At 34.3% G+C, this 23,750-nt stretch overlaps 4 protein-coding genes across 9 annotated transcripts; 2 read left to right on the top strand and 2 right to left on the bottom strand.

The window, feature by feature from the left end:
- Positions 1 to 616: 616 nt before the first annotated feature.
- On the top strand, positions 617 to 3,882 carry LOC103490769 (nucleolar protein 12). The gene is made up of 6 exons (XM_008450446.3): positions 617 to 1,527; positions 1,618 to 1,676; positions 2,250 to 2,319; positions 2,405 to 2,530; positions 2,632 to 2,760; positions 3,170 to 3,882. The coding sequence occupies exons 1-6, from the start codon at positions 742 to 744 to the stop codon at positions 3,695 to 3,697; spliced, it is 1,698 nt and encodes a 565-aa protein (XP_008448668.2). The 5' UTR covers positions 617 to 741; the 3' UTR covers positions 3,698 to 3,882.
- Positions 3,883 to 6,457: 2,575 nt separating this feature from the next.
- Positions 6,458 to 8,446, top strand: LOC103490768 (inositol-tetrakisphosphate 1-kinase 1-like). Its single transcript, XM_008450445.3, has one exon. The coding sequence runs from the start codon at positions 6,790 to 6,792 to the stop codon at positions 7,879 to 7,881; it is 1,092 nt and encodes a 363-aa protein (XP_008448667.2). The 5' UTR covers positions 6,458 to 6,789; the 3' UTR covers positions 7,882 to 8,446.
- Positions 8,447 to 10,248: 1,802 nt separating this feature from the next.
- LOC103490767 (UDP-N-acetylglucosamine transferase subunit ALG14) lies at positions 10,249 to 15,922 on the bottom strand. Of its 4 annotated transcripts, none has more exons than XM_008450440.3 (6): positions 15,451 to 15,922; positions 13,796 to 13,963; positions 13,586 to 13,725; positions 10,968 to 11,114; positions 10,806 to 10,865; positions 10,249 to 10,710 (listed from the first exon to the last, which is right to left on the bottom strand). In XM_008450440.3, the coding sequence occupies exons 2-6, from the start codon at positions 13,938 to 13,940 to the stop codon at positions 10,534 to 10,536; spliced, it is 669 nt and encodes a 222-aa protein (XP_008448662.1). In that variant the 5' UTR covers positions 13,941 to 13,963; positions 15,451 to 15,922; the 3' UTR covers positions 10,249 to 10,533. The 4 variants fall into 4 exon arrangements, with proteins under 4 accessions (XP_008448662.1, XP_008448663.1, XP_008448665.1 ...); XM_008450441.3 differs by having other exon boundaries at positions 15,470 to 15,922; XM_008450443.3 differs by having other exon boundaries at positions 15,566 to 15,922.
- Positions 15,923 to 16,808: 886 nt separating this feature from the next.
- On the bottom strand, positions 16,809 to 21,611 carry LOC103490765 (alpha,alpha-trehalose-phosphate synthase [UDP-forming] 5). 3 transcript variants are annotated; one of them, XM_008450439.3, is made up of 5 exons: positions 21,300 to 21,611; positions 21,095 to 21,194; positions 18,795 to 20,872; positions 18,275 to 18,548; positions 16,809 to 17,419 (listed from the first exon to the last, which is right to left on the bottom strand). In XM_008450439.3, exons 3-5 carry the CDS (start codon positions 20,786 to 20,788, stop codon positions 17,093 to 17,095), a joined length of 2,595 nt encoding a protein of 864 aa, XP_008448661.1. In that variant the 5' UTR covers positions 20,789 to 20,872; positions 21,095 to 21,194; positions 21,300 to 21,611; the 3' UTR covers positions 16,809 to 17,092. The 3 variants fall into 3 exon arrangements, with proteins under 3 accessions (XP_008448661.1, XP_050942381.1, XP_050942382.1); XM_051086424.1 differs by having other exon boundaries at positions 21,095 to 21,189; positions 21,300 to 21,577; XM_051086425.1 differs by lacking the exon at positions 21,095 to 21,194 and having other exon boundaries at positions 21,300 to 21,577.
- Between the last annotated feature and the right edge of the window lie 2,139 nt (positions 21,612 to 23,750).

Below are 23,750 nucleotides of genomic sequence, written 5' to 3'. Positions count from 1 at the left end.
ATTTAATGAATTTATTTTTATAAATAAATTGATGAACTAATTTCAAAGTTTAAACTTTTTATAAAATACAAAATTTGTGTTATAAATCATAAAATTTGATATCAAATTTTGATTGAATTAAATCACCGCAAATTTGAAAAACAAAAAACCAACGAAAAACCGAAAAAAATCAACAAACTATTTACAAATTTGTTTTTTTTTTTTAACTTATAAAATGGTAACGATTTTTTGTTTTTTTCAGTAAAATATAAATAGTTTATATTTTTATTATTTTTAAAAACTCAAAATTAAATTATTTTATAATAAAACTAAATTCCTATTTTTATTAAATAAAATTAACAATATCATGACAGTTTATAAACGAATAGTTTTTTTCACCATTTATTATAAAATTAACGATATCAAAAAAATTAAAATATAACAAAAAATTAGTTTCTAACAGTTAATGATATTGATAAATACTAACTAAAGTCTATTATTATAGATTCGAAAATTTTGAAATAAAAAAAATAATTTATTACTATTTTTTTATCCTAATTGTAATAATTTGTAGACATTTTTACGAAAAAACAAAATTGAAAATTAGACGTAACCTTAAAATTAAATTTGATAAATTAAGGGAAGAAAGGCGGTGCGAATCCGAGACGGAATAGCCCTAGCCTGCTCTCTAAATTTCATCTTCTTCTTCTTCTTCTTCGTCAATCCATTCAATCCAATCCCACCGATTCCTCAAGAACACTGATGGGGAAGAACAAAATCACTGACCTCAAAAACCCCCCTGACGAAATCCCCACTGTTGCTACTCCCTTCAGCGTTTTCGATACACTCTTCGGCAGCGCCGGTGTTGAAAACCCCACCGTTTCTATCTTCTCCAGTGACAACCCTTTTCGTAGGAAAGATTCAGATTCTATTTCTCCTCCACTTGCTGAAAACAGTAGGACGAAGGGCAAGGAGAAAAGGGTTGGTATTGATTTGGATTCTACTGAAGGTGTTAAAACTTCGTCGGAGATTAAAAAATCTAAGAAGAAGGAGAAGGAGAAGTCTCGGGACCGCGAATTGGATAATGTAGATGATGATGGAGAAAGGGGTTTCGAATCGCAAGGGGGATTGAAGGATAATAGGAAGAAAGGAACGGCTTTGGGCTCTGAAACTTCAGAAAAGAGTCGTGGTTTTGACAGGAGTAAACTCGGTGAGAATGTGAAATTGATGAAAGAGAGGAAGAAGAGGAAGAGAGATGAACTTGAGAGGGAGTATGAAGCCAAAAAGTATGGCGTATCAGATGTAGCTGAAGATGAAGTGGAAGGTTCAGGGGGGAATGTTGTTGGGAAGAAGAGGAAAGCATTGGATGATCCTTCAGAGATGTTGGTTACAAAGGAAGGATTTGATGATGAAAGTAAGCTTTTGAGAACTGTTTTTGTTGGGAACTTGCCATTGAAAGTGAAGAAAAAAGCTTTAGCCAAGGAGTTTAGCCAATTTGGAGAGATAGATTCTGTTAGGATTCGGTCTGTACCAATTGACATTGCAAATGTAAGCATTTTTTTTTTTTTCTTTATTTATTCATTATATTGAATGTTCCAATCTCCAACGTTAAGAATTTTCTACTCTTTCTATGATCAGAGCAAAAAACCAAGGAAGGGGGCAATCATTTCTAAGAAACTCAATGAAGCTGCGGACAGGTAATGCTTCTATATCGTAATGTTGTTTAGAACTTCGACCGTTTGTGATGTAACCGAATACAACCAATGTTGAATACATGCTCTTCACTTAATATCAAAATTAGGGTGTGTGTTATTTTTGTGGGATATATGAGGGTAAAGGAAAAACAGAGTGTTTAATGATGTGAAGAAGAACCTTGATGATTTTTGGTCCTTGGTCAGGTTGCGCGTGCCCCTTTGGGCTTCAGTCTCGAGAAGTTTTTGTAATTATCCTCTAGGTACCATATTACTCAGTTGGAAACCCTTTCTCCAAGAGGTTTTGAGAGCTGGTTTTTGTCGCTCTTGTATTCTTTCATTTTTTTTCTCAATGAGAGCAGTTGTTTCTATATATGTATATATCAATATTAGAGAGTGAATGATAGAGATCTTGGTTTTAGGATGATCAGGTCAGGGTTAGTTCATTGTAGTCTTTTGATACCTTAAGGGACCTTCATTTTAGGAAATGTTTACAGGAGATAATACCTGAATATGGTTGCTTTATTATCGATAAAAAATTTTATACCATTCTTACTGATGACAATGAACTCTATGCAGTTCTCATGCATACGTTGTTTTTAAAACGGAGGAATCAGCACAGGCTTCTTTGTCCCATAACATGGCTGTGGTATGATTTACTCTTTTCTTGTTACATTTTTTTAAGTTAAAACTTGCATTTTTTGATGATTGTTGCCTTTGTATTTTGAATTTAGTTTGCAGGAAATCATATACGAGTCGATAGAGCATGCCCACCGCATAAAAAGTTGAAAGTAGGAAATGGGCCAATCTATGATCCCAAGAGAACTGTTTTTGTGGGTAACCTTCCATTTGATGTAAAGGTAACCTTTTATCTCTCACTCAGGTTTTCTTCCCTTTTTCCTTATGCAAAGTTATATCCTGTAAAGTTGGTTTATGGTTTTATACATCCATGCATTTTCAGGATGAAGAATTGTATCAATTATTTTGTGGAATCGACACTATGGGATCCAGTGTTGAGGCTGTTCGGGTCATTAGAGATCCCAAGGTGAATGTAGGGAAGGGCTTTGCGTACGTCTTCTTTAAAACAAGGGTATGATCAGATTTTTTAACATTAATATTCATTCATTTATATAAATATTCTTCAGCATCAAGCGATCATGTCACTAGTTTCATAGTTTTGAACAGAGATCTTTAGCACATTGGTGACCATGTCACTAGTAGATGAGATTGGCGAGTCTGCTGTTTAGATTGAAAAAGTTGATGATCTTTTAATTGATTAATCCTTCTCTCTAAAATCGTATTAATTGCTTTAGGTTTCGGCCGTTGCACTAATAGCCATGGGTTCTTAATAGAAAAGTATTAACTTCTTTTTATTTACCTATCTACCCTTCTTGTTTATGTTATTTTTAAAAGATGCATGCTTTACCATTGGTTTACATCTTTTATCTTGCAATATCATACTGAGAATCATGAGTTGCTTGTATTTCCTGGATGTGCAGGAAGCAGCAAACTCCGTAGTTAATAATCAAAAACTAGAGTTGCGTGGTCGGACACTGAGGCTCTTTCATGCCAAAACAAATCCAACATCGACTCCATTTAAGAAACGGAATAGGCCACCTACAGAAGCTGATCACACCCCAGCAAAGAAAAATGCTGTGGATTCAGGTTTAGGGACACCAGACAGCAGCAAGAGGGTAACGCCAAAAGCGACCAATGCATCCTATCAAGGCTTGCGTGCAAGCAAAAGCGGTTCCCAGAAGAAGATCCATACTAAAGGCAGTAGTACGAAATGGCCGAAATCACATTCAAACAGTAAAGAGAAGCCAATAGATCACAAGAAGAGAAAAGGACCAGAGAAGACAAGTGAAAGAAAGGGTAAGAGACCAGCAGTTGCCAACAGAAAGGCTGTGGCGAATGCAACGAAAAATGGCATTGCAACACCGAAACAGGCCGGATTGAAGCGCAAGTCTGATAGCCGAAGTCCAGGGAGCTCTCACAGGAATAAGAGAGTCAAAAAGTTTAGATAGGAAACACCGGAGGAAACATAGATCATGTTGTGGAATGAGCTGAATTCTTTAGATCTTCTCTGTATTATCTTATGTGGCTTATTAACCTAATTTTGGATCAAGGAAAAGTTAACACAAATCTTCTATTTGCTTGCTTTTTTTTTTCTTTTCAAAAGGAAAAATGAAGCTTATGAACTTTATCTTCATCTTGATTTGCTCACCCTCTACCCATATTTACAAAAACCAAGTTTGAAAGGAAAAAAATCTGAATTTGTCCCCTAAAAGAGTGAAAACTGTGCAAGGTCAATAGAAAATTATGAAACGGAAAACTATAAATGATGAAATGATTATCTATGCTGTCTAAAAGAACAAAAACTCTGACCCATTTCTTGTGTCCTCATTTTTATTTTTGAAGCTTACGTTTATTTATTGCTATTTTTTTCTAAAGAAAACATTTGAAATTTTAGTAAAATTCTATTACCAAACAAAATTTGAATTTATAAATAGATTTTGTAATATAGCCTCAAAGAAGGAATCGAGTCCCCTTAAATGGATCATAGATCGGATGATTTGAACTCTTGAACAACATATTTTATATTTTTAAATGTAACTTTTATATCATCAAAATTAGTTTTGAAAGATTGAAAACTTATTTCGTAGTGACTTTGAAAATGACAGAGATGATTTTAACTATTTTAGAATCATTTCTAACATACCTTTGTTACCAAATCATAACCTCTTCATTGGATTAGTAAAATAAATTGGATTTTCATTACCTCATTATTATGTGAAGAACATTGTCGAGGAGATTAGATACATGGTGTAACTCATAAATTCATTGAAGCTAATATAAAACTGTATCTTTAGAAGATGTTGGGATGAACTAAATTTGTTATCTGATATTTCGAGTGACCAAATACAAGAGTCTAAAGGGGGCTCACCTTAAGTGGAGGTTTGAAGGTAACGCCCCCAAAATCTAAAACGTATTTATTTATGCGTTATTTATGAGTTCGAACGTAGGGTTTAGAAGAATGTACTTATATAAACTCTTTAATCTCATAGACATATATGAAAATATGTATTATTTGATATTTTTGTCTTATAATAAACTCATTCCTCATTTTATCTATGAACATAGTTAACACACAGTTGGTAAACCCGATCTTTATTGTTTAGAATTTTTTATGTTCCTTTAATTGTTAATTTCATAACAACATAAACAGTAAGCTTATTTATTTCAAATACATACCAAACGCAGAGAATAACATCAAGAACAATTACATAACATATCTCATTGTACACAGATTCAATTTGTTATAAGGTCATAATTATGCAAAATAGTTAAATGTGAAACTTTATAATAAAGATAGAAAAAGATAAATTGAATATTAATATAATCTAAAATATTGTTTAAGCTATTTCCTTTTTGACAACTAATTCCTATCTTCTTCTTACCAATATTAGATTACTTTTTCCCTTTTTTTTTTCCCTTTAGTTAATAATAACACCAAACTTATTTGTCAACATTATAAAACCTACATATCAAACATCAAATTTTGGTTTCATTTAATTCAAAATTGAATTATAATAACTACATTAGAATTTTATTTACATTTAAATTTATTGGTTGGACAAAAAGTACACCAAACATTACAACATTCCCCCTTTTGTACCAAAAATTCAAAGATTGCATTTTGACCCATTGCCAATTGTCACTTTCACTTTTCCTAAATTAAAATTTTCCATTTTTTTTTTTCCAAATTTTTTTAAATTTAAATTATTTCAGTCTTAGTTGACTGTTGTCATTGTTCTTATGCAACTTTTGTGCTGCCTCAAAATCTGCCACGTGTCCTAAGATTAAAAAATTTCAGTCACTACTCTATCTCGACTTTCGAAACAATAATTGATACGACTTTTGAAAAACTGTAATTGATTATGTTTAACTCGAATTAATATGCTAGGATTGGTTTCAGAAGGTGACTAAAAAATAATATTTATGGTAAAATTTTAAATTTAGTCTATCATATCATAGTTTGAGATTTGTGTTTATTTGATTTTAAATTTAGACTTTGTTGGATAATCGTTTAGTTTATTATTTTTTTATGATAATTTTAAGATTAATTGAATCAAATATTAAAAAAAAAAAAAAGTAGGTTTTACCGATCTTTTGTTGAATTATTTTACTTGAAAAAAATGTAAGTTATTTTAAAAAATTAAGAGAAAATTAAAACTTTAAGATTTTTATTCTAAGTATAGAATTAAAATTTATATCTATCGATACGATTAGTTTTCAAATTTTAAATTTATCGATAATACATAAAATTGAAAATTTATGGTTTAATAAAATGAAACTTTAGGAACCAAATAAACGAACTTCTGGACTTTTATTTAACGGATACAAAATTATTCCAAATTCCCAATTATCTATTTATTCATAAAATGTTAAATTTGATGCATATTATTGTTCGGATATTACTTAGCTACAAATTAAACCCAATTCTACCAACAAAAAAAGAGTTAGTCTTGTTTGTCGAAATGGCTTGGGTGAAGAAGTTCAACGGAGGAGAGTTGTTAAAAAACGATATCGATTGTCACGAGGATTTGTAAAGTTAGAAAGGATATCAATTCAGTATACAACTTTAGAGCAATTCTGGTTAGTGAAAATATGTGGTTAAAAGGAGTCCAATATGATTTTTGGGAATCTCATTACTCTCTTTCTATAATTTGTAATTTAAGCATAGTATTAAAGATGATTAAAGTATACTTAAAGTCGGTTATTTTAACATTGCCTTTTCATCATCTGCTTCCTCTAAGCCCTAGTTGAAGCTATATATACTCTCCACTGCTCCATTTCAATCACTACTACGCTTCACAAATTTCCATTAAACATTTGTTCTTCATTTCCTCCTTAATTCCTTCAACACCCAAACCCTAGATTTCCAAGAAATTTCATACCTTTTCTGGGTTTTGATTCACGTTCTCTTCTATTGAATGTGAATCTTCATACCCCACTTCTTATTTTCTTTGTTTTGATGAGCGTCGTGTTCTTTGTTTCTACTTCTTAGTGTTTTTTATTTTTTTATTTTTTATTTTTTTGTTTGTTGGGTTTATCTATGGAAGAACGTAGATTTTGTATAGGTTATGCTTTGGCTCCCAAGAAACGTCATAGCTTCATTCAAGATTCGTTAGTGGCTCTTGCGGCGTCTCGAGGGATCGATCTTGTTCGAATTGACACTGACCGGCCACTTCTTGATCAAGGCCCATTTGATTGTATTCTTCACAAGTTTTACGGCGAGGATTGGAGGAAGCAACTGATGGAATTCAGAGTTAAGAACCCTAATGCGTTCATTTTGGATTCACCCGATTCGATTGAGAGACTTCACAATCGGATTTCGATGCTTCAGGTTGTTTCCGAGTTGAAGATTGATAATCCTGATGAATCTTTCGGGATTCCTAAGCAGATTGTGATTTATGATAAGGAGACTTTGTTTGATCGCCAGGCTTGGGAGGGTTTGAAATTCCCTGTTATTGCTAAGCCATTAGTGGCTGATGGTAGTGCCAAATCTCACAAAATGGCTCTTGTATTCAACCATGATTGTTTGAATAAGCTTAAGCCTCCGATTGTCTTGCAGGAGTTTGTGAATCATGGGGGTGTTATCTTTAAGGTTTACGTTGTTGGGCAGTATGTGAGATGTGTGAAAAGGAAGTCTCTTCCTGACGAACCCGAAGCGAAACTGGGGAATGTAGATGGATTGTTGTCGTTTTCGCAGGTCTCAAATATGACCCCTCGTGAGAAAATTGACGATAAGCACTACATGATGCAGCTTGATGATACAGAGATGCCACCGTTGAGTTTTGTCACCGATATCGCAAGAGGGTTGCGACGCTCCATGAACTTGAATCTTTTCAACTTTGATGTGATTCGGGACTCCAAAATTGGGACTCGGTACCTTATAATTGACATTAACTACTTCCCTGGGTATGCCAAAATGCCGGGTTATGAGAAGGTTTTGACAGATTTCTTCTGTGATTTAGCACAGAAGAAAGAGGCATTGAACAATCCTGACAAGAAGAAGGATGTTGAAGACAAGATTGTTTTAGATTTGCAGAGTAGTGATCAAGAAACAAGAAAGATTGGTAATGATGAGATTGGTGGTGGGCAATCAGTTGAAAGGGAAAAGAAAGAAGCCCCTGTACGAGATTGACCCTTGTTATGAAGGTTCTTCATTCTCAAGCCTGTTTGTGTTCTTGAATTTGCTCAAAATATTTGGGACGCTCTGCACTGAACTGAGTGAGTTCTACACCATTTCTTTTAGAGATAGCCATCATTTGTAGGTACAGAAATGAAAGAAAGGGGAAATTTTCCTTTCTTTCTATTAGTTTTTAACCTCATGACCAAATTACATTGTGTCCAGTGTTATCATGTATATTCCATCCTTATGTTACCACTGGAAATAGTTCTCAAATACCCTAGTACTGATGAGATATATGGAGGTCAAATTGTATCTTGAGGCTTAATCTTTTCCTCTTTTAGGATGTTTCTAGCTCTCATGGATTTTGAATCTTTTAGTGAATTCAATCGATTACTGATTTTTTTTCCCAGAAAAGTTTTATTATATCAACTTCTTTGTGTCCGGTGTGCTGTTGTAATAGAAATGCATTGATCTTTAGAACAATGGGACACCATTTCCAAACTCATTGTAGAACCTGTTTTGTGATGATAACCTTGTGTTCTGGATCCAGATTGATAAATTTCGATTTCGTTCATGATATACTGAGCATTTTGCTTCTGAGTCTGATTTTTTGGGAAGTTGTCTTTTTTCACTTGTTTCTGATTCCTTGCTCTAAAGAAATTTCATGTGTTGTATGAGTTTGCTGATTAGGAAGCGAGCTGAGATAGACCGAATGAATCTATAACAGTATAAGTTCTTTGATTTTCATTGGTTATCATTCTGTGAGGGGGAAGGTTTAATTGCTTGGATGTGTTCTTCAAACAACCAACTGATGTGAGATTTGCCATTGTATTGTTTTCTTCAATGGAGGATTCTTGGCAATCTCATGTATAATGAAAGGTTTTGTATTCTTTACCCAGATGCATTATCGGCACATTCTGAATCGTCGTCGAGCTTTTGAGTAATCGATATTTGTTAACGATTGTAGGAAGGGAAGTGTTGGGTTGGGTCTATTGATGATTATCATATACTTTGCATATTGTTTCCAATCAGATGAAAAAGATTTGTGAGAATAAGAATAAATGCATAAAACCGATATTTGCTTTATTCTTGTGGTTTTAAAACTGTTGATGTAGAAATTGTTCGAACATTGTTTAGAAAATGTGAAAGTGCTAAAATTCTTTAGACTCGTTGGGAAGTCTTGGGATAAATTCCCATTAGAAAAGGCCGTTGGGGGATCCCTTGATTTAGGATTTCGTATTTTTGGTTTAAATCATTAAGAAAAAATTCATGCTTTAAATCTTAATTTTTTAATTGTGTAATATAGAGCCACATAGTTTTTAAAATTGGTACATTTTAGGAAATTTCAGAAATTTTTTGAAGTGGAGTTAGTTTTGTAGGTTAAAATACCATTTTAGTTCCTATAATTCAATTTTAGCCCCTGTATATTTGATTGTTCAATATCACTTCTTTTAATTTCAGTTCCCAGTAAATTTTTACTTGATTAGATAATTATAGTAAATTTTATAGAAAAATATAATATGTTTTCAAATTTATAGTAAAACAAAAAGGGTTTTTATGAATAATGATAAACCATAAGATCGAACATGAATTAAAGGAATTAAAAGTATGTGGATTAAAATTGAACAATATATATGAACTAAAACGATACTTTAATTTTCTTTTATTTATTTATAGATCCGGTGAAATTTGGCAACAAGTCAATTTGTTTTTTTTTTTTTTTTGAATTCTTCAATGAACGAAAATTTCCTTAGAAAAGAAGATAATATTGATCAATTTGATATCGACATAAAGAATATTGATAAAAATGTATAAAGAAAACTACATAATCATTCCATCCGTAATGGTCTTGACAATGGTCTTTACAAGTAATTTGAATGTCAACAATCTTACAAATAGTGACAAACAACCCAGTAACGTCGATGTAATTAAAGGTCTATATGGATTAACCTTCTGTGTTTAAAATTATCAAAACATATCCCGAACTATTAATGTTGTATGAAATCTACCCAACAAAGTCATAAAATATATACTAATATAGAAAGACAAATACAACTTTGTTACCAAGTAAGTTGTTCATATGAATAAAGAAAATCAGTCCAAACATAGTCCAACGGATAATCACCAATTACTTTCTCCTAGGGCATTGAAAACCAACGTGATAGAATTACCATCGGTCAGGGGTACGCCTTTCCGTCAGTTGTTGGATTTTCTAACGAAGAATCGACCATCCAATAGTCGAATGTATAAGCAAATCTAATGATCAGTTTTCAATGTCGACCAACTAATAAACGACAAAATCATACAAAGGCATCTGTTAAAAAGTATGAATTGAGCTCCCTCTAGCCCAAGTCACAAGATTAGACTTAAACCAAAAAATTGAAAAATTGAAACTAACCATTAGTTATTGAGAATATAGCTCCATGGAAAACCACGTTTCGTCGAGTTGCAACAAACAAGAAAACTTTACATATGCAACACTCCACAAAAGTGAGATTTACCACTTTGCATGTGGAAAAATCTATCTCAAACACAAAAACATATCCTTGTCAAAACTATTTGTTATGGCGTCAGAATCTTGACAACTTTTTTCCTCTATGTTACATTTTAAAGCTCCATAAGAAAAATTCAGACAAGATTTATGCTTATCTGTGTGGCTGTCAACTACATGAGACAACCAACGTAGTGAGCGCGGGGATATATTCTTTGTAGCTGCGGCCATTGCACAAAGAATTGATCAGCCATGTATAACTTGTATAAAATTAATCCACTTAGTGATAATCTCTTCACTCTTGCAATGCTTTCCACATAAAAAATTGAAGACCATCTAATTCCTAGAACCTGCATTCAGATTCCATTCAGTGTCATCCTCTACAAATCATATGATCATGGAAATGAAAAAAGCAAAAGAAATGCATTTTAATGCACTATTGAACCTTGAATATGAATGCAATTAAGCATAATGGGATACAAGTACCAGGACCATTGCATAGAATCTGCAACAAAACAAAACTGGTCAAAGAAAAGACACACCACAATAGGTTCTCTAAAAGCAAAAGAGGTCATATAATTTGGAGATTTATAGAAAAAATAAATACCACTTGAGGTCTAATTTTAATCATTAGCCAGAGTGCGTGCAATGTGGCAATTACAGTTGTCCAAACAGAAGTGAAATAGGATTGTCCTACTTCTCTACTTCTGTAGATCTGCATGAACTGTGCAATCTTGTCCACCTCAGCCTCAGTCTGCAATAAGCGCCAATTCAAAAATAATAATAATAGCAGAACTTGTAAATTATATGAAAGAGAGAAAATGAAACAAAACATCCCGACATAAGTCAACTGTAATTGACATCACTTTTCTTAAGGTTTGGAGGTTTAAATATCAGATCAACTGATTTATCTATCGTAGTTTCAGGTATGGTTTCCTGGAAGCTGAGATTAAGGGGAGATGGTAACTTATTATATAAAGAAAACAAACTAGTTCAAGCTTGGATGATAACCCTACTACGGAATGACAAAGTTCCAAGAGAATCCTATTGCTTATTTTCTAAAAGTGTTTCATAGTTGATGCTGTTTTCCCAGACCAAGTGTACGTACAATGCTGTCAGACTGTGAGTAGCCTAAGTTGAAGTTGAACTCAAGCAACAGAAGTCCAACTGAGTCCATTCAAATTTGTGGACCAAATCTGCAAGAAAATTTACTTTGAAATCCATTGTGCTATTACTGGTTATTTTGTATTCAACGTGTGCTTCTGACATGAGTGTTTTTCCCAAGTTGAAAAGATTTTGCCTCTGGGTCTAGTAGAAAATCCTTGTGTAAGCCACTGAAAGTCGTAAAAACTCCAAAATCACCTGAAGCTGACCTCGTAGCCAGTATCATAAATCTTCTTAAATAAGCTGACTGATCCTTCGACTTAAGCTTTTGAGGAACTGCTAGACTAGAAACTTATTCCCTTGCTGATAAATTCACACTCGTCCTATTCTACTTATTCTTTATTTCATAGCCACGTACTCCTCTGGCCAAGGAGTGGTCCTAAATTGAACACAACTACCAAATATGCTTATTTATTTGCTTCGTGTTCTTTGCTTTTAAGAGAAAAACATGTAGTTTGTGTGATTCATAGAACATCATCAATTCCTAGGTAGAGTAAACTCTCCGGTTATTGAACATTTTTTTTCACCAGAATTCAAGTATAGTTCTCAAGGATCGATCTAACTCTTCCATCTGTTGATTCTTTAGTGATTGATAATATGATCTAGATTGAAGTTGAGGCTAAGGTCCTACTATCCAGAATTCAAGTTATGGTTCTCAAGGATCAGTCAGTGTCTTCCATCTGTCCATTTTAGTGACGGATAATATGATCAACACTGAAGTTAAGGTCCTACCTTCTTGGAACAAAGGCAACACTTTTTGTTGAATTAATGAAAAGAGAAAGGTACAAACTTCTAAAGGAGTGAGAAAGAAAAGAAAAAAATGATTACAATGCATTAAAAAAACATAAAATGATTCCAAAGGAAATATGAGAGTACTCCAATTCAAATTATTATCTTGTTGGTGAGAATCCGTCCAAACGATGAACACCAAAGTGATGCTTTGACATGAGCTTACTCAGAACAATCTGGCCACGAACAATATTTGTTGGAAAGGGCCATCAGAGACTCAGAATGGCACAATTTATTTTTCACTTATGCTTTCAATTTCTTATTACACTTATTTCGATGTTTTGTTGAATGCAACTGTGGTTTTAAGACTAGTGAATGGTCTTAATGTTTCTTTTTCTCCTTGAAGTTTAAAATGTGAGTTTCCTGTATTTTGATCGTTTTCCCATCCCAAGTAAAGGATTATTTCACAAAAAATTAGTTCATTTCTACATAAAGTTTGAATACTATCAAGTCTTTGAAGTCTTTTAAGCATGCATGTAGTAACAAAACTTTGTTTTAACAAGATACAGAACTTTTAGTCGTTTTAGAAACAAGGTTGAGAATTCCCATTATCAACACCTAATGTATGTGCATTTATCAGTGGTGGACTAAACTTTCAATCTTCATCTCAAGGAGATAATACTTTTATCCTCTGGTTAAAAACTAGATGATATGTTTCTCCTTAAACAGGTAAATTCCCTCTGGCTTCGTTCTATGTAAGTATGTTTCTAGAACAGTATCAAGCCTGTTCACACTCAAGACAGAATGAAATAAACAATGCGCAAAGCAAGAGCCAAACTTTTCTCTGTACGAAAACAGAGGTAGAACAGAGAATGAAGGAGGGGACAACTTTGCCCTCTTATTTTCTCTTCATATTGTTTCTTTATTATTTTTTAATTATACATATGTTAAGAAAATATTTATGAATTTTTTTTAAAAGAAAATTAAGCGTTTAGAATTTTCCCTCTAAATTGCACCCAAGGGTATCTAAGACTAAAATTATTCCTTATAAAAAAATTGACTCCACCCATAGGTCACGGTCACAAGCTTTACGTTTCTATCACATTGCTAAGATTTCGAGAATCATTTCCATTTTAAGGAACCGAGCTTCAGCCTCAATCAAGTTTCCACAACCCAAAGCAACGCACAGACCAATATCCCTACGATCCTACGATTCCTACCCAATACAGCTTCTAGTTGATCATATGATTAGCAACTGAAACACCCTAGCCATACCATCCCCTCTCCTTTCCTCACTCAGACAAGAGAAGTTGGAAGACCTTGAAATCATACCTTATCGGCCAATTGGTTTTCGTATGTACGAGCTTTTTGAAGACTCATGTTATCTGTAGCAGCAGCAATGTAGAATCTTGGAGAAAACAAGTCCTTCTGCAGCACAGACAACACATTGAGCATCTCCGCCGTGTGACCCCCTACATATCCACCAATCAGGACAATTACAAAATTAAATCAACAAGTCAATAAAATGGATGGCTATCTGACCTGAGCCTAAAACAATGAGGGTACTGACAGGTCCCAGGCTTTTGTTTCGAAGAGGTCTACCACTCCAATATATAACGTAAAGAATACGGCTTAAAATCAAGCTAATACTGAGAATTACTGTAGCGATAGTAACGCTAGAATCCATCAAAAGAAGCAAACGCACAAATCCTGCCATAGAGAGAGAGAGAGTAGATGATCAATGAAGTATAATAGAGATTAAAGAGGTTGTGCTCCCTTGGTTTTCTCCTATGCTATAATCTCGAATAATCAATATTAGATTAAGAGTCTTCACGTAACCCCTCCAAACTTCAAAACAAATACGGTAAACATCAATGACTGCTAGCACCTACTACTTGAAACACAAATAAAAAAACTTATAGAAGAGAGGGGTCATGCAAAATCATTAATTCTACAAAGCATTTAAATTATTCAATGTGTAAGGACAACTCAAACCTCCAAACCAAGTTTAATAACTTCCAAATCAAACATAAGACATAAATTTATTTATTTTTATTTTTATTTGAAAAACATAAGGCATAATAGATGAAGAATGAAACTATTTGTCCGCAAACTAAACTAAACTATAATAAATAAGTCACCTAGTTTAAAAGTATTTTTCGTCACACCCCATCTTCCTCATTATGAAAACGATAGAGGTCCTCGTCACCTCCAAAATCTATTGGAAGGGAGTTAGTACAAACGTTCTCAGTCAGTAGCTCCCGTATGAGGAGCCAACAAACAGTGTACAAGATACATCACAACAATACTCCTCATATGCGATTTACTCGTACACAACATCCATGGAAAACAAGACATACAACATACACAAACTCATATATCTACACACATCATGGTCACTCATCCTATAACTTATTTTCTCTTAAAACACTACTGAGTTCATAAACTCTTACTAGCTCTTCAAGTCGCATCGACCTCTAACTATTTGTATCCCAGACCTCAACACTTCCCTACAGAATTCAATGTTCAACCCTTGACCATTTTGACCTAAAAGCTCAAATTGTGCATTTCCCCTAGACCATGTTTACCCAGGGCGCATAACTTAGAAACCTATTGGTCCTTCCCCAAGTTCCTCACTACTTGATTAGTTGCTTCAATAGAATCATCACATCGACCCTTGGTCATTTTTACCTAAAGCCTCAATACTGCTTTAGCATAGCATGGTTACATGTCACCCCTCAACCATTTTTACTCAATACCTATTGATATTTACCTCTCTTTCCTTTCTCGTTAGCTCTAGGTCACCCAACTCATTTCACCGATCAGGCTCACAATCTAAATCATGTTTTCTAGACATGTAGTTATCCTAATAACCACATGGACAAGCTCTTGACGCAAAGACAATGCCTAACATCACAACATGCTTAAAAAAACATCACTCAATATGCTTTAATCACATCAGAACACCTAAGCAATTTATAATTTAATCACATCATTCAATTAATCATTTTTATCAAGCAAGTCACAGGGGCCATACAAATATACAACAACCAATTAGCAGACTCAACAAGTGAGAACTCCTTATTCTAATAGCTTCAAAATTAATCTGAAAGTTCCTGGAGAAAAAGATGTTTTCCAAATTTAGGCTCTAAATTAGAATACTTCAATCGAGCAAAGCATAAATAAGAGAGGATTACCAATATGGTATCCAAACACCTTAAACGATTTCAAGACTGATCAATCGACAAGTTCCCAAATATTAGAACCCAATTCACAGCACTTAAAACAAATCCAAAAGTGTCTTGAACGAACCGTTGCACTGATTCTCACCGAAAATGTTCGGGTATTCAGATCTGAGTACACAGTCTCAGGTCTCTCAAATTGTGAATTCACCAAACTAAAGCCGAATGACTCGTTTGCGAATGGTTGTCAACTAACACAAGGTGGTGTTCGCGCTGACGACAATCTGCCCGTTCGAGGATGCAGGTTGTGGGGTCGAGAGAATTGCACGCTGCTGCTTGGCTAGATCCGCCGGAGAATTCGACGTCGATCGTAAATGCACGCCGTAATCCCGTGGATGTCGCGCCCTTGGTTCGTTGGTGGTCGCGCGCGCTGCTGGTCGCTGGAGGTGAGCGTTTCCTTTTTTAATTATGATCTCATAAATGTTATTTCTTTTTCAAAAAATATTATATGGTATCACTTTAAATTTTAAATTAATAATTACATCGTTTTAAATCATTCGTTCTGTTTTATTTAGATATATATTTATAAAAAATGAGGGTTTAAATTGATATATTTATAAAAGTTCAAATTTAAATTCTAATTTGAAAACTCTTTTTTATCCTTCTGCTTAAATTTAAAACTCTACCGTTGGGATTTAAATTTACGAACATAAATTACATTTTGTATGTCTATCTAAAATGAATTTAAAATCAATACAAGAAGGTGAGTCGATATTTTTATTGTATCGTATAAAATTCACACCAACAAGCCTAGGTATTCACACCACTGCCCTGGAAAAATGGAAAAGAAATTAATTTCATTAATGGTAGATTATTTTGATTTTGTATCAACTAAACTATACTTATGTTGTTGACAACTATCGAATAAAGTTGATAATTAATGGTCTTAACAACAAAATAAATATGACATTTTAAAGTGGTTAGTTCTCAATTGTAAATGGAGTGTTGATTTTTATATCATTCCAAATTCTAGTAGGTTACTTTTAGAAGAACAATTTGGAATGGGGAATTCATGTAACCCAAGACACCTTGATCCATAAAATTTACATATGTTTCAAAGTAGTCATTAAGTTTCACAATTAAGTTTACTCACTTCATGTGATTATTTAAAATTATAGTAATAATTAAGATAAGTATTACCGAGGATTAACTAAAATTAACGAAAGTGTTAATGGAGGGACTAAAATTGAGCATTCCTTATAGTAAATGACTCAATTGTCCAATTCGGAAACCAAGATACGAAACAAATGTCAAACCTTAGAGATCAAAAGTTGTCATTTACCATATTTCATTCGGTTCATAAACAGAAAGGGTGAGTAGAAACTGATAAAATGCATTACACAATTCCACCCAATAGCAGTCAAAACTACATACATTAATGCAAGAACAGCAGAAATGTTTAGTTTTTCTCCTAACTCAAATGGCCATGGACAGAAGAATGGTGCACCAATAATAAAAACATCAAAATATTTGATCCTTTCATAGGCCCCTCAAACACCAATAACAGAGACTTTTGAACACAGCTAACTTCATATACACAACAATAACAAAGACCTTTTCAGGTTTTGAGGAGAGAATTGGGGAAGATTATTCCTACTTATTTACTCTCTGCGATTACCACTCTACGAGCCGTTGTCTGTGGAGCAGCTCTAGTGGCGTGTTCAGACGCGTGGGTAAGACCCTGTAACATTCTCAAGATTTCGTGTGTGTCTTCCAAGTAATACCTGGCCTTGCTCGGTTTCTGGCCAACGGTGCAACCGAACACTTCGGCACCTGGAGAAAGGCTGGCTTTTGCATTCATTATCACCTCGAACATGTCCTCGTCTGACCTGTCGTCTCCAATGCATAGAACAAAATCGGGAAGCATTCCCTTCTCCTTCATTGTTTGCAAGAGATATTCTGCTACAATGCCCTTGTTTACACCCTGCCATTGCATTACAAAAACCAGAAAAGAACCATCAAGCCTAAGAAACAAATTTATCATTCCATAGAATTCTAAACAAATTTTTTCCAAACAACTTTCGTTGAGAAAATTGAAAGAAAACACATGCATGCAAAAAACCAAGCCCACAAAAAAGGGGCTCCCCAATTATGAGAAACAACACCTAAAGAATAATTACAAAAAGTCTTTGAAATCAAATCCCATGAGAAAACATGAAAGCAAAGGGGGGCCCATAAATCTCTAGAATCCCTCCCCACATCCCTAAACACCCTGCTGTTCCATTCACCTCACAAAATCCACAAGCCCAACTACCCCTCAGCAAGCCAAAGAAAATGACCTTTCTCCCCAAATGGCAGATTGGCGAGGAACTCCTACACTATAACGAAGGCAGATTGACGAGGAATTCCTCGAACATAACCGTGACGTCTCTAGGACAAACATAGATCACACCCAATGTCATGGAAAAAAGAATCCTAAACACAACTTGCAGAATCAAACAATCCCTTCCCCTGGCTCATCAATTTTGTATATTCTTCCCGTTTCACAATTGAATGCAAATGGTTGAAATCTCAAAATAAGATCAGTCTCGTAGAAGATTTTATCTCCTACATTCTTTGGCCTACAACTCAAATTCTAAATATCAGCAAGTTTTTTATTGGATGATACATTTCCCAGTTACCTGGCTTAACATGTTTGCTATCTCCTTTAACTTTCATCATTTTGTGCTTTGATAAACAATAAAATTCAGGTCTTGCCATGGAACCCAATACGCAAAAATTGTTAACCTCTCCTTCAGTTGTGATATGAAATTGAATTTTTAAGGGTAAAAAGACTAACCTGAGGTTTGACTTCTACAATGTGTTGGCCACTCTTGACAGAAACTGGTTCATTGGCTAGAACACTTTCAAGGTGATCTAAAAGTTCCTTGGCCTGGCACGATCCGAAATCAGGATCCGCATAAAGGTAGTTCCAAACAAGCGCACTCTCTTTAGTTTCAATTGTAGAGCCATCAGTTGTCTCAGTATACAATTGCATAACGGGTTCTGCAATCTGTTTCCAGTCAAAATCGGTCACAGCCACACACGTCTCCCAATCTGCAGTTTGATTTGGCCTGAAACGTATGTCATCAAAGTCACAAAACCTGATAAGATTGGATCAACCTGAAACTTTTACAAGTAACTCAATGAAAATTTACATTACAGCAGTTCTGAGAGATACCAAAGAAGTCTCTCACTTTACACTCCTCCCGTTTTGTGCAATATTATAAGGGCATATAAACATAGTAAAATCAAAGCACCATTGAGAATCTATAGCACAACAAATTGGAAGAATAAGGATTAAGCAACAGCAATATTACCTAAGATAAAAACCATGTTCTGCAGCTAGTCCAAGCTTTTCGCATGGTGAAAACCATTCAGTCAAAGTTTTTCGGTCCTTCCCACTAACAAGGAACACAACATTTTTAGGATCTTTGCACAAGTTGTTCAAGATTCCAAGGGCTTCTGAAGTTGGATTCATGCTAATTGATCCAGGAAGCGTCATGATACCATCATAATCTAACAAAATTGCTCGGTAGCCTGTTCTCTTATACACTGAAACAATATGATCAACTGAAAGCTTCCTAAAATCTGGGTCCAGGGCAATAACCCGAAATCCTAAACCAAAACCTATGCCCCAGCACCTCCTCATTGAATGGTCTCTACACGCCCTGCCCAGATCCTGCAGAAAGCTGCGAGCCCAATATGCAACATCATGTGTGCTAACATACCTATAATGCTTTTCATGTCGCAATTGCTTTTCTGCCTCGGGGATTACCAGCGCAGAATCCATTGCTTCGGTGACTGCTTCAATATTCCATGGGTTAACCCGAATAGCTCCACTGAGGGAAGGGGAACACCCAATAAACTCAGACAAGACTAACATGCTCTTCTTTGCAGCTGATGGATTTAGCCCAAGAACATCGTCAAGCTTCTCATTGCCTTGTCGACATATAATATATTCGTAAGGTATAAGATTCATCCCATCTCTCACTGCAGTAACAAGGCAGCACTCAGCAATTGCATAGTAAGCGATTCGCTCGTAAAACTGCAAGGGAGTATTTATCAAGACGACAGGCTCATATCCTGGCCTTCTGAATGTTGTATTGATTCTATCCACTGTCGCGGTAGTTTCAGCCACAACCTCCTGTACATCTTTGCCTCTGCCTCTTGCAGGGTTTGCAATCTGTACTAACACAGCTTTACCCCATCTCTCAGGATGTTGTCGGAGCAATTGTTCAAATGCCAAAAGTTTCAAGCTGATCCCCTTAAAAATGTCCATATCATCAACCCCAAGCAAAACAGTTTGACCCTTGAACCGATCTTGCAGTTCTGCGACTTTAGATACAGTCTCAGGGAGATTCAAAACATTTTGGAGCTGGCCTATATGAATACCGACAGGAAGAATCTTAATGCTCACAGTACGACCATAGTATTCAAGCCCGATGTAACCTCGCTTAGATTGGTAAGACAGACCAAGCATTCTGCTGCAGCAAGATAAAAAATGCCTAGCATAATCAAACGTGTGGAAGCCAATAAGATCAGAGTTCAATAGTGCCCGAAGAAGTTCATCTCTAACGGGAAGTGTTCGATAAATCTCAGACGAAGGAAATGGACTGTGTAGGAAGAATCCAAGTTTCACCCTGTTAAACCTCTTCCTCAAAAATGTTGGCAAAACCATCAAATGGTAATCATGAACCCAAACAAAGTCATCATCAGGACTAATCACTTCCATAACTTTATCTGCAAATATCTTATTCACCGAAAGATACGCTTGCCAAAGGGACCGATCAAATCGGCCACCAAGATCCGGGGACAGAGGAAGCATATAGTGAAACAGTGGCCATAAATGTTGCTTGCAGAATCCATGATAAAATTTACTAAAAAGCTCCGGAGGAAGGAACGTCGGGACGCACTTGAATCGGTCCAAAAGAGTTTGTGCGACATCATCTTGCTCCCTTGGATCAACCTCCTCTCTAAGACAACCAATATAAATCACTTCCACATCTTCTCCGAGCCCATCTTTAAGCTGTAAAAGAAGTGAATCCTCATCCATACTAAACTCCCAGTCTCCATTCTCGTTCCGATTCGCCCGAATAGGGAGCTGATTTCCAACAATGATCATCCGGTCTTGTGCCACCGACGAAGGGGCATCCGAGCCAGTGCTGTTACAGCTATCATCATCAAGCTCAGACAAGACACCAGCCACAGTGGCCACTCTAGGAAGCCTCTTCCTCTCTCGGCCAAGGCCAAAAGTTGGGGAACAACCACCAGAAGCAAGCTCTAACAAGTTAGAATAAGACCTCGAAACCATAATAAGATCTCCCAAAACACACCTCTCAAATAAACAGCAACAGCGACAAAAATTACAGAGACAAAAGATCAAGCTGCTTCAAACCTACACAACAAGCAGAACCAAAATAAGCCAACAGATTCAATGAACTCTACACATCTATCTTCCATCTTTATAGACAACAAAGATCTAGTCTAACAAAATAAAATTATAAAAAACATCCAAAACAAAATTCCCGACATGATAAATGAGTTCGAACTAATTTTGGAAACACCCCATCAGCTAAACCTGACCAAAGAAAAGCTAGCAATAATTGATTATTATTACCTCCAACCCAAAATCCGAAAATGGGTAGTTATAATTATGCAGTGAAATTGATCCAAGAGGCGAAACAAGTTCAAATGGGGCAAAAAATCACCTGACTGAGCTGAAACGGAACAGAAGAAAGAGAGATGAAAAAAACCCAGATGGTTGAATTTAGAGAGGGAGAAAGGGAAAGAAACTTTATAGTGGAGAAGAAGAGAAAACCCACCATTGAAAAGAGGGAGATTCCTTTGCTCTTCAACTCGTTTGATTTAGACGACAATGGGTTATGAAAAACTTTTTTGGGGGTTGCTTTTTTACCACTTTCAGAGCTCAACAATGGAAGATCTTCACTGTGAATTTCTTTTTTCTTTTCTTTTCTTGCTTTTCCTTTTTCTTTTCTTGTTTGTGTTGTTGCAGTGAAGAAGAATGAAGGATGATGGGTCTTGGTGCAAAGAATTTGATTCCACATGTGGAGAGTGAGGTGATAGATTCTTATTTCTTACACGCGAGTGAGAGAGAGAGTGAGTAAAAATAATAATACACTTGGAAACCACAATTTCAGCTTCGGTCTTCCTCTATATTTTATTGCTTTTTCAACGCTTTCATTTCCATTCTTCCTTTTTAATCTTTCAAAAGTTTTCAGATTAGTTCCATTGCAAATTTTGTTTCTAAGATTATATCAACTTTAACCTTTAATTTTAAAAAGTGTTTTTATAAAATTTCAACGTCTTCTTAATTGTTAGTAATTATTTACGTCGAATCTCACTTGCTTTGTTGCCATCTCGGTTCTTTCATGTGTTTGACCGTTTATCCGCTTTTTTCTATATGGTTTCGTTGTTCGAGGTAATATGCATGAAAGATCTTTGTATCGGTACGTTGTTGAAATTGCATTTTATATGTCGTAAGTAAGATTATAGCTCTCATTTGGAGGCTTATGTATTCTTCAACTTGGAAGATCGATAAATTGAATTATTTGTAATGTCATTCCTTTAATACTTGTCTCTGGCTGCATGTAATGTCGATGGTGTTAAAGAGATTGAGGTTCTCGTGATTGTAGTGTCAACTTTGAGCTTAACTACACTGACAAAAATTGTAATTTTTTTAGTTCAACAATATGTAGGTAAAAGGTTTGAATTCCTAACCTTTTAATCGATAGTTCATATTTTATGTCGGTTGAGTTATGTTTTTGTTGACTTTGTTTAAATAACATAAATGTAACATTGTTTCTCATCGGTGTCCACATACCTAGTATTTTTTATACTTTAGAAGGTGAACAATTTAATTAATTCAAACAATCATTACTACTGGTTACTAAATATAAACACGTTATTTAAATTCATTAAATTTTAACTATGTGATTAATATTTTATATTATCAATTAATTTTTTTCAATATAAGACTCTTCTACAAAAATGTGCTTAAAATGGTATTGACATACCATCATTTTAAATACATGAATTTATTTGATATGAGAGTGAAAATTTAATATCATTTGACATAAAACTGCAATTAACATAGATGAACTACCTTTCTCATTATCAATTTATTTTAAAACGAAACCTCGTAATTGTCGTACTAAAAGGAATTGTGCTTAAAATGTTGCTAACATCTTTTCTATTTTTTAAAATTCACGAGTCTGTTTGACTATTGAAAAATCATAATTATTTAATATAAGATTGAAATTTAATATCTCACGACATATAAAATGCAATTTTAAGTATCCAATGAATTCATTGTTATTTTTTAAAAAATGTTCAAAAGATTGGGGACATATTTGATATTTTTCAACTTAAAGAGACTTATTCAACACAAACACGAAGATTAAATTTGTATTTAAGCAACCATAACTCAATAGTACATACACAAAAAATATTATAGTTAATATATTAAATAGATCTTTTACGCTGTTTAAACATAACTGTAACTATTTAAAGAGAGAAACAAAATAATATTTTCATCATTAAATATCGATGTTTTTTATTTGTGGTCTGAATCGAACTCGTATATGAATGATACATCTCCGCTCAAAGCAAAAGACACAATTCTTTCGTTCAAATAGATCAATATTATTATATGATAATTTTTCATATTTATGAAGTGTTTGGCAACTTGAATAATTTACAATAATTTAGTCGAGTGATTTAAAAAACCAATAATTTACTATCTCCTTATAGGTATCAACTCTCTTCTTTTTACTTTCTTCTAATTGTTACCCTCTTGGTTTTATAAAGAGAGATTTGCAAAGGGTGATGAAGATTAGTCAAATTCAATACTAACCTTAATTAGGGTTTCTTAAATCAACAAATTTAGCACTTAAGATCTCCACCTAACTCAACATTCATTGGTTTTCTTTCAGCGCGTGTTCTACACGCTCTAATGGAATTAATATACCAAGCAATTAGCAAACAAAATTAAATTCTTATGTTTATCATCAATGCTTATGATTGCCCTATTTGAGAATACATACATATATATATATACACATATTATATATATATATATATATATATAAGATGTTTATTTTCCTTATTTTAATTAGTTTAAAAAGGACTTTTTCTTTTTATTTTCTTTTCTTTTAGTACTTGAAAATGGCAATTACTTACATGACATCATCCATTTTCTTAAACAATAATTTTAGTGGGTTCTTGAAGTCATCATTATTTCAATGATGTCTTAT

The sequence above is a fragment of the Cucumis melo genome, chromosome 6 (genome assembly GCF_025177605.1).
Source record: "Cucumis melo cultivar AY chromosome 6, USDA_Cmelo_AY_1.0, whole genome shotgun sequence".
Classification (NCBI taxonomy): domain Eukaryota; kingdom Viridiplantae; phylum Streptophyta; class Magnoliopsida; order Cucurbitales; family Cucurbitaceae; genus Cucumis; species Cucumis melo.
The sequence above is the reverse complement of the archived record's forward strand: the minus strand, read 5'-3'. Positions and strand labels throughout refer to the sequence as shown.